The following is a 10,756-nucleotide window of genomic DNA, read 5'->3' as shown; positions in this document are numbered from 1 at the left end:
ATTTGAGAATGATGAGCATGGACATATAAAGTCCAAATAGGAAGATGTGACAATAATCTAGGTGAAAGATAATGAAAATCTAACTTGTGATGGTGTGAGAGGACAAGACTTGATTGATGAAAAAGAGATTTTGGAGGTATAATTGATAAGACTTAATGAATGTTTAAATATGTCAGGTCAAGGATGAGCCCAAGACAAAGTTATTGAAATGAATATGGTGAACACAATACAGAAATAGGAAAATTTAGAGGAAGGTTAAGTTGAAGTGGGGAAATCATGGGCTTTATTTCATATATGTGGAATCTGACATAGAATCCCCAGATGAAAATGTGCAGTAAGGACTTATAATGTAAGACTGGAGTTCAGGAGGGTTTAATATATAAGATTAGGAATCATCCTTATAAAGATGATAATTAAACCTATGTGAGACAGTGCTTATTGAAAGTATTGCACACAGTAATTGAAAGAGAGAGAAGTGAGAGAAAAGAGAAGAGAGCCTACAATAGTGTCTTGAGGCACACCCATACGAGATTCATTAGTGTATTCAGAAAAGTGACCACACTCCTCAGAAAAGGAAGAAAGCTTCCAACCTTTTCAGACACCAGTAGGGGAACACCATCAACCATCCAAGACCAACAGCCATCCAACCTCCATCGATGGATAGGTAAGCCTAAGAATTGTGGGAACAACAGCTCTTCCAGAGAACAGTAGTCCTGTTTCAAGCCTGGCTTTCAAAGACAGAGTCCAAGGAAGCAGCCCTTGTGCAGAAGCAACCTGGCAACTCCCTCCACTTATTGAAGACCTGGAAGAGAATGTTCTCACGAGCACAGGCCTTAGCTTTGTAAAGGGCTTTGGTGTCCAGAATTTGTAAGATTTTATCAGTGGGAATGAGTAAAGAAGATTCATTGCCATTTGCTTGGCTGCTGCGCCCTTCAGACCGCATGGCTGACTTTCACCTGAAACCTCATCTTTGTTAAATTACTCTTGTCAGAACTGAGTTTCTCAAGAGCAGGCACTATTTTGCTTTTCTATTGTATCCTCAGCTCTTAGCACAGTGTTTTGCACAGAGTGATTGCTCAATAAGATATTTTTTTCATTGATTCACTCTTAGTGGTGTATGCTTCTAATGCCAACGTTCATCTGATGTTCTATGACTGGGAGTCACAAAACGCTATTGTCTCTAAGGAATTACAATTGAGATGCTTCCAGAAGACAGTGGAGAAGCAAGCATGTGGTGGCTTAAGCAAGCTGAAGCACCCACAAACCTGCTCTTATAAAGAACTGATAAGGATGTCATCAATGAAACACATGATCCAAAAAATAGAATGGACTGGCTATGTAATAAGGAGAGAAATAATGTATGGGTTGCCTCTATGCACCATTATTATCCTTGGAATATCAAAAGAAATGAGGAAGGTTGTCAACATGTTGGGTGGACAACCTGCAGTAAACCCATGGGAAAACATGGACAAAAATTAAGCAGCATTGAGTGTCACAGGTGAAGAAATCACACTGAGATCACAGGTTGACTTGAATACTCATGTATTGAGCAAGAGAGCAGGTGTTAAAGTGTGAAGCCCTAGGCTCATATGGACCAGATTAAAATATAACTGGGAAATGTTTCAAAAAGTAAATGAAAATGTAATGCAACATTAAAAAAAAGAAATACTCTCTCTACTCTAAACACCATCTTTACCTCCTCCCTGCCATAGCATGGACCATGATCCCAAGCTCTTTAAAGTTTATGAAGTATATACAGGCAACTAGATGGTACAGTAGCTAGAGCACTGGGCCTGGAACTAGGAAGATATGAGTTCAAAACTAGCCTCAAACACTTATCAGCTATGATATTGGGCAAGTCCCTTAGTTTCTGTCTGCCTCACTTTCTTCAGCTGTAAAATGAGGATAAAAATAGTGTCTACCTCCCAGAATTATTGTGAAATAATATTGGTAAAGATATTGTGAGATAATATTGGTAACGCAAAGAGTTTAGCACATAGTAGGTACTTAATAAATGCTTGTTTCTTTCCCTCTAAATTTTATACAGAACCTTTCTCACAATAATCCCATAATGTGAGTAATGATGTACTAGCAACAGCCCCGGTTAGAATCAGAACAGAGACTTCTGTCGTCTGATTCTAAGACAATTGCTCTGATCATCTCATCATGCTACTTCTCAATGACACATGACAAGGATATGAGTCTCTCTTCTCTAAGATCAAATATAAATTCTTCTTTTTGATATTTAAAGTCCTTTACAATCTGGCTCGCTCCTACCTTTTCAAATTTGTTGCATAATAGTGTCTTTCATGTATTCTATGGTCAAGCCAGATTTATTTCCTTGCTATTACTATTTCAGGACATTCCATCTCCCACTGCCATGCCTTTATATTGACTGTTTCCTATGTCTGGAATGCACTCCTTCATTACCATCCCTTACATTTTCTCAAAGCTCAGCTCAACAGACACATCATTTATACATTAAGCCTTCCTGGACCTTTCCCAGTCCTGCTTGGTCTTAGTGCCTTCCCTCTGAGATTATTCTCAATTCATTCTATACATATCTGTCTTGCATGTTGTTTTCATGTTGTCTCTCCAATAAGACAGTAAGCTCTTGGAGATGAAGATCTAGTTTTTTGCCTTTCTTTGTGTCCCTAGTAATTAGAACAGTGATTGGTACATAGAAGGCACTTACTACTTCCTAACTGATGACTCACATCTCCCATCATCTCAGTATCTATGTCCATTATCTTGTGTTTACTGTGCAGGCATATTAATTTACACCAATGTGCACCTGGTGATTTTTCTGAGACAATATAAAATTCTTGAGCATTACATTTTTTTCTTTATGTTTCATTTCTACCTCCTGGCAAAGGGCTTAGTAGCTGCCTAAAGAGAGCTTGCTTTTTGATTGATCTCTTAGGGAGGCAGAGTACTGTAGTGTAGTAAACACTTCATCAGATGTGGTGTCCCAAGGTTCTGGTTTCTAATGGTGCCTCTGTTGCTCCCTAAATGTGTGACTTGAGCAAATCACTTTTATTTGAGGCCTCATATTTCCCAAATGTCAAATAAGGGTAGGGAGCTACCTAAAGTACCTCAAAGCTTTGAAATCCTCTGATCTAAATAAATAAGTCACTAATTTAGAAGCAACAATAATGAGGAAACACACCAAGCCCTTTGCTAGTCCAGCTGCATCAGTCAGAATGAGATAAGCTCTTATTAGCCTTCATACTGGCAGATGGGGCTATTAACAGCAAAGAGATATTGCTGAAATGATGAATCACATTTGTGTCAACATAAAGTTAATGGCATGTGGTCAAGGTCTTTTACGATCCTGAAGATTATATATACATATACCACCCAGTATAAGGGTATTGAGCCTACAGCTCAGGATACATGTGAAAAAGAGGATGATTAACATAGCCTAGCTATACATCAGGAGCACCCAGAAAAAAAAAATTTCATCTTCACCAACATAACAAAGAATGCTGGATGGGGAGCATGGGATAGAGGTGGGTGGGGGAGCAGAATTTTGGTATCTTTTTTATTAAAGAAGCAAGCTAACATCTTCGTACTCAGCAGAGAAGGAAAACAGATCATAAAATGCTAATCCAGACCATTACTAGTCGAGTTTATGTAGGAGCAAAAAGAAAAAAAGTGAATCCAGAAGGTGAGAAATGGAATAAGCTAGGAGAAAGATGTTTTGGGACTAGAAGGCATGATAGGATTAGGAGGAGAGATGGAGGATGAAAAATGGATGAATGTGGTCTGAGAAAGGAACTTCTAAGTCCAAGATCCTGAAAAAGGAGCAAGTCTAAGGAATGACAAGGAACAAGTATTCATTGGGTAGCTGAAGTGGAGAGAGATAAAAATCACTAGAACTGAGGAAGTCAAGGACTTGTGAAGACAATGGATCTTTATGGGTTTATTAAAGTGAATTTTGTCATCCTCAGATATGATAGCAAGAAAAAGGAGAACACAAATTAGCAGGTATGTTAGGAATTAGTTTATGGTAAGGAAAGGGGTGTAGAAGGAGTGAAGAATGTAAGTGAATGGCAGAGAGACAAATGAATGACATCAGGAGCAAGAGTTTCCTGATTTCACCTTTTCCCTCCACAGAGAGGGAGGAGGGCCTCCACTAGGGAAGTTAACTAGATGGCGGTGGTATGAGGATTAGGGTAAGTGCCAAAAAATTATTTACAGAACAAATGGAGGATCTTGAAAAGTGTTTTCATAGTAGCCAAGTTGTATATATTGCAGCCAGTTTTGAAATGCATTGTGTCTCTTCTCATTTTGTTCTCACATTTTCCCTCTAGTGTTATCCCATTCAATAGATGAGGAAATGGGTTTAGGAAACTGATCAAAACTTCCCATAAATAAAACTTTTCATCTATCTGTGTTACTCTGTCCAGGAAAACTTGACCAGAGATCACCCATTCTGACTTTGTTTGGATAGATAATCTGAAAAAACCGTAATGATTGACTGTCTGCAGAGTTCTGTATTCTCTGATAAAGATATGACTCTTCCTCTGGGATGTGCTGGAGGAAATATCAATGAATAGCACACACACTCATCAACACAGCCTGTTATAGCATATTGAGCCAACGCTGAAGTTGTCAGTCATCCGATGAAACAGCAATACAACAGGCCTACCGAGGTTACTTAAACACCTCTTCTACAATCTTGACACATTATTGCATTTTCTGGTTGTTCTTGAGTTGGATCAATTAACCAAATACAGCTGTGCAGCCCTATTGATCTTGGTTCAATTCAAAGTACTATTGTTTATGGACAGTATCGATCAGTGTTTCTAAGTCTTTTCTAGCTAAGAAATAACTGTGACTATTCCACAGTACCCCAGGTATTGTGAGGGATGGGCTCATTATTTAAAAAAAAAAAAAAAAAAAAACAACCCCCAGCATTTTCAGGTTCTAGTGAAGAAGTCTTCCCTTCCTTAGGAACCTAAGGCTAATCTTATCACTCTTGAATCTTTACCCTGTCTCATCTTGATGAAGAAGGGAATGAAAACCAGTCGTTTACACTGCCTGAAAATCTTTAACACCTTTGCTATAAACAGTCACTGATTTATCAGCTGTATGTTGAAATTCTCTTTTCAAAGCTGTTTATTTTTGTAGGTTGGGGACTGTGACTGGTTTGGGAATTCTTGGTGGGACACAAAATGCTTCTGAATTATTCGAATGATCACCCTTTCTTCATCACTGATTTCTGACAGCACCAAATTAAAACACTGTTTTTAATGAAAGAAATAAAGGAATAAATGAAAAGGAAAGAAAAAGAAGAAAACAGAGGAAATGTTAGAAATACTCAAAAGTAATGGAACAAAGTCAAAGCCCCCAAAAGAAGTCCTTGAAACATTAGGCAGGGCCAGTTGTGATGGAGCATGGGCCACCGACTACCAGATAGAATGTTTATCTCTTGAAATAATGCAAAGAACACTGGAACTGAAGAAAGAGGGCCTTGGTTTCAACCCTGGTTCAATCATGACTACATGCTGTTGTGTAAGTCACTTAATTTCCATTTTTTTTTCTTACTTCCTTTTTGTTTATTTAACTTTTAACATTCATTTTCACAAAATTTTGGGTTCCAAATTTTCTCCCCTTATGTCCCCTCCCCCCACCCCAAAACACCGAGTGTTCTAATTGCCCCTGTCTGCCAATCTGCCCTCTCTTCTATCATCCCTCTCTGCCCTTGTCTCCATCCTATACCCCTTTACCTCTATTTCTTATTTCCTAGTGGCAAGAACAGTACTCGACAATTGTTCCTAAAACTTTGAGTTCCAACTTCTCTTCCTCCCTCCTTCCCCATCCCTTCCCTTTGGAAGGCAAGCAATTCAATATAGGCCAAATCTGTGTAGTTTTGCAAATGACTTCCATAATAGTAGTGTTGTTGTGTAAGAACTAACTATATTTCCCTCCATCCTATCCTGTCCCCCATTACTACTGTTCTCTCTTTTGATCCTGTCCCTCCCCGTCAGTGTTGACCTCAAATTGCTCCCTCCTCCCCATGCCCTCCCTTCCATCATCCCCCCCACCCTGCTTATCCCCTTATCCCCCACTTTCCTGTATTGTAAGATAGGTTTTCATACCAAAATGAGTGTGCATTTTATTCCTTCCTTTAGTGGAATGTGATGAGAGTAAACTTCATGTTTTTCTCTCACCTCCCCTCTTTATCCCTCCACTAAAAAGTCTTTTGCTGGCCTCTTTTATGAGAGATAATTTGCCCCATTCCATTTCTCCCTTTCTCCTCCCAATATATTTCTCTCTCACTGCTTGATTTAACTTTTTTAAGATATGATCCCATCCTCTTCAATTCACTCTGTGCACTCTGTCTCTATGTGTGTGTGTGTGTGCGTGTGCATGTGTGTGTGTGTAATCCCACCCAGTACCCAGGCACTGAATAGTTTCAAGAGTTACAAATATTGTCTTTCCATGTACGAATGTAAACAGTTCAACTTTAGTAAAGTCCCTTATGACTTCTCTTTGCTATTTACTTTTTCATGCTTCTCTTCATTCTTGTGTTTGAAAGTCAAATTTTCTTTTCAGCTCTGGTCTTTTCATCAAGAATGCTTGAAAGTCCTCTATTTCATTGAAAGACCAATTTTTGCCCTGAAGTATTATACTCCGTTTTGCTGGGTAGGTGATTCTTGGTTTTAGTCCTAGTTCCTTTGACATCTGGAATATGATATTCCACGCCCTTCGATCCCTTAATGTTGAAGCTGCTAGATGTTGTGTTATCCTGATTGTATTTCCACAATACTTGAATTGTTTCTTTCTAGATGCTTGCAATATTTTCTGCTTGACCTGGGAACTCTGGAATTTGGCCACAATGTTCCTAGGAGTTTATGTTTTTGGATCTCTTTCAGAAGGTGATCTGTGGATTCCTTGAATACTTATTTTGCCCTCTGGTTCTAGAATCTCAGGGCAGTTTTCCTTGATAATTTCATGAAAGATGATGTCTAGGCTCTTTTTTTGATCATGGCTTTCAGGTAGGCCCATAATTTTTAAATTGTCTCTTCTGGATCTATTCTCCAGGTCAGTTGTTTTTCCAATGAGATATTTCACATTATCTTTCATTTCTTCATTCTCTTGGGGTGTTTTTGTGATTTCTTGGTTTCTCATAAAGTCATTAGCCTCCATCTGTCCATTCTAATTTTGAAAGAACTATTTTCTTCTGTGAGCTTTTGAATCTCCTTTTCCATTTGGCTAATTCTGCTTTTGAAAGCATTCTTCTCCTCATTGGCTTTTTGAACCTCTTTTGCCAATTGAGTTAGCCCATTTTTCAAGGTGTTATTTTCTTCAGCATTTTTTTGGGTCTCCTTTAGCAGGGTGTTTACTTGTTTTTCATGCTTTGCTTGCATGTCACTCATTTCTCTTCCCAGTTTTTCCTTCACCTCTCTAACTTGATTTTCAAAATCCTTTTTTAGCTCTTCTATGACCTAAGCCCATTGAATGGGCTGGGATACAGAAGCCTTGACTTTTGTGTCTTTCCCTGATGGTAAGCATTGTTCTTCCTTATCAGAAAGGAAGGGAGGAAATGCCTGTTCACCAAGAAAGTAACCTTCTATAGTCTTATATTTTTTCCCCTTTTCTGGGCATTTTCCCAGCCAGTGACTTGACTTCTGAGTGTCCTCTCCACCCCCACCTCACCTCCAGATCTGCCCAGCCAGCACTTAGGGTCTGAGATTCAAATGCTGCTTCCCAACCTCAGGGCTTTGGGCGGGGGCAGAGCTGTTATTCAGTGTGAGATTAAGTTCAGGTGCTGAGGTCAGGGGAGAGCCACCTCACGGGCTCAGTTCCCTCAGGGGGTTTATGCAGAGTCCTTCAATAATGGATCCAGCCTCCTGCCTGCTTGGGGAGCCCTTGTCTGCTGCTGCCTCTGCTGCTGCCTCCTAAGGGGGCCTGAGTTATTGGGGCACCCCACATCCCTCTCGACCCGCTGAAGAGACCCTCTCATCGACCCTTGTCACCTGTGGGTGGGGGACCCGCACGGCTGCTGGAGATTCTGTCCCTGAAGCCTGCTCGAATCTGCTCCTTTTCCGCGTCGTGCCGCCGAGTCAGGGTTGGGCTCTGCTCTGGGTCTGGGGCGGGAGGGACCTTTTGCAAGAGGTTTTCGGGCTCTCTGGAGCAGAAATCTCCTCCGCTCCATTGTTCTGTTGCTTCTGCTGCTCCAGAATTCGCGGGTGGTTCTTTTTTTACAGATATTTTATAGGCAGTGGGTTCAGAGGTAGCGTATGTGCATCTTTCTACTCCACCATCTTGGCTCTGCCCCCTTAATTTCCATTTTCTAGGCCATAGTTTTTCACACATAAAAGGGGGCTAGATTTTTTTTCTAGTTGAGTCCAAAATGAACATTATCAGTTGTAACATGAACAGGTGCCTGAAAATTACTATGTCACTTCTTAGACCAAAGGTTGTTAATTTTGCCTAAACTTGTGGAACTTTTGGTGGTCTGATGAAACCTATGGTCTCCTTTGCAGAATGCTTTTAAAAGAATAAAATAAAATACATCAAATCATAAAAGAAACCAATTATAGTCAAGTAGTTCTCAAAATGTTATTTTCAAGAGAAAAACACAAATTCATGGGCCACAGGTTACAAAAGCTTTAATGTTTTACGTGAATAAAATGCATATTTATTAAGGGCATGTGTAAAATGTCTTGCTAAGGAGGTGGGGAAGCAAATAAAAAAGTAAGATATCTCTGCTCACAGAGAGCTCACATTCTAATGGTAGAAAAGGGAGAGACAACAAATATAGAATATTTCATCTGAAATCAAACAGAAAAGTCCCACAGTCCTTAGCATAAGCAGCAAAATAGATGTCAATACAACTTCTTTAATGTCATCTCCATTAATAAGACCAAAAGAATTCCAAGTACTGAACTATTTGATATTTCTAAAGAATTTTGTGGCAAGTATAGGGTTTTCTAGGTCTTTATCTATTCCTGAAGGACCCATGGAAGCAGTGGAAAGGTTACATCTTTTGGGGGATTGCTCCCCAGGATGAGGGCCACAAAAACTGGCCAGGAAGATGAACTGATGACCTTGGGCACACTGAACTCTTGGGTTTATCTAACCATCAAAGGCAAATGGTTGTCAGCTGATATTGCTGGTGATAGGAAATATAGGCTTCTCCACGTTAAGTTTTTGTTCTCAACGATCATTCCAGAACCTGGGATGTAAAGACAACCTACAGACTTAAAGGCACTAAAAGGTGTGTGTTTATCTGTGTGTTTGTGTGTGTACATATATACAAATATGTACGTATATGAGCATCTATATCTATGTGTGTATGTGTGTGTATGCCCACTTGTGTATACTTACAAGAACAAGAGATTCCAGCAGAGACACTGCAGGGCATGCCTGCTAGTTTTTGTCCATTCTAATTACCACTTAATAAGGCCCCTCACTCCCCAGTCACAGAATGGATCCTCATCCATAGAATTTCACAAAAGAATCTCATTCTTATTTGCCCATAGGAAAATTTTTCGTTTCTAAGGTCTTTCTGAGTGCATTTTTCACTTCCTTGTTCCTCAGGCTATAGATAAGTGGATTCAACATGGGGATCCCTGCTGTGTAGAACACAGACACCACCTTGTTGAGGTCTAGAGAGAAACTAGCACTAGGCCTCACGTAGATGAAGAAGAGGGTCCCATACATGATGCTGACAGTAGTTAGGTGTGAGGAGCAGGTGGAGAAGCCCTTGGACCTACCTTCAGCAGAGCGGATTCTCAGGATAGCCATGAGAATGTAGATGTAAGAAATAAGAATGATCAGGCCACTGAAGACTCCCACAGCTCCAGCCATGATGAAAAGGATTAACTTGTTGAGATGAGTGTCAGCACATGCAAGAGAGAGCAAGGGTGAGATATCACAGAAGAAATGATTGACGACATTCTGGCCACAGAAGGGCAAGTGGAAAGTTAAGACTGTATGTGTCAGAGAGCTGAGGAGGCCCATGGCATAAGGCCCAACTACCAGATGTACACAGAAACTCTGGGACATGATAACTGTATAGAGTAATGGGTTGCAGATTGCTACATACCGGTCATATGCCATTGTAGCTAAAAGGAAACACTCAGTGGCCACAAACAGTCCGAAGAACCACATCTGGGCTGCACAGCCCAGAAAAGAGATGGTCTTCTTCTCCGCAAAGAAGTCAGCCAACATCTTTGGAGCAATAGTAGAAGAGGAGCAGAAATCCGCAAGGGACAAGTGATTGAGAAAAAAGTACATGGGGGTGTGAAGCTGGGAATCTATCCATATCAGGACGATCATGCCCAAATTCCCAATGAGAGTGACAAGATAAAGAGAGAGAAACATCAGAAAGAGGACAACTTGTTGTGGGAGATAATTTCTAAATCCCACGAAAAGAAATTCAGTCACCATGGTTTGATTCCTAGTTTCCATTATCTGCTACAATCTGATAAAAGAAAAAGCAAGATTATTTTTATTACCAAATTTTCTCGAACGTTCTAGCTTCCTTCAAAGAACAACTGTTTTTGCTTTCTCCCTCATGAAATTATCTTTATAAACATTTTCCCCCTGTTTTTGACATGGAACAGTAACAGAAAGTAGTAATAATGTGGATGTAATAAATAAAAAAGAAAAGAAAAAAAGAGGAACAGTACTGAATTATTCTGAAAGTCATGGGAGAGTAAATTTAAGGGGAAGCCTAGATGAAGAGGACAATTATGAAATAATAGGTTGAATTTCTTATGATATGGTGTATGTGCTT

The 10,756-nt window shown here is 39.9% G+C and overlaps 1 protein-coding gene across 1 annotated transcript; it reads right to left on the bottom strand.

Moving 5' to 3' along the window:
• Positions 1–9,483: 9,483 nt before the first annotated feature.
• LOC140523282 (olfactory receptor 5G29-like) lies at positions 9,484–10,428 on the bottom strand. The gene has a single exon (XM_072638224.1). The coding sequence runs from the start codon at positions 10,426–10,428 to the stop codon at positions 9,484–9,486; it is 945 nt and encodes a 314-aa protein (XP_072494325.1).
• Positions 10,429–10,756: the final 328 nt, after the last annotated feature.

This window comes from Notamacropus eugenii, chromosome 2, assembly GCF_028372415.1.
Source record: "Notamacropus eugenii isolate mMacEug1 chromosome 2, mMacEug1.pri_v2, whole genome shotgun sequence".
Taxonomy (NCBI): domain Eukaryota; kingdom Metazoa; phylum Chordata; class Mammalia; order Diprotodontia; family Macropodidae; genus Notamacropus; species Notamacropus eugenii.
The sequence above is the reverse complement of the archived record's forward strand: the minus strand, read 5'-3'. Positions and strand labels throughout refer to the sequence as shown.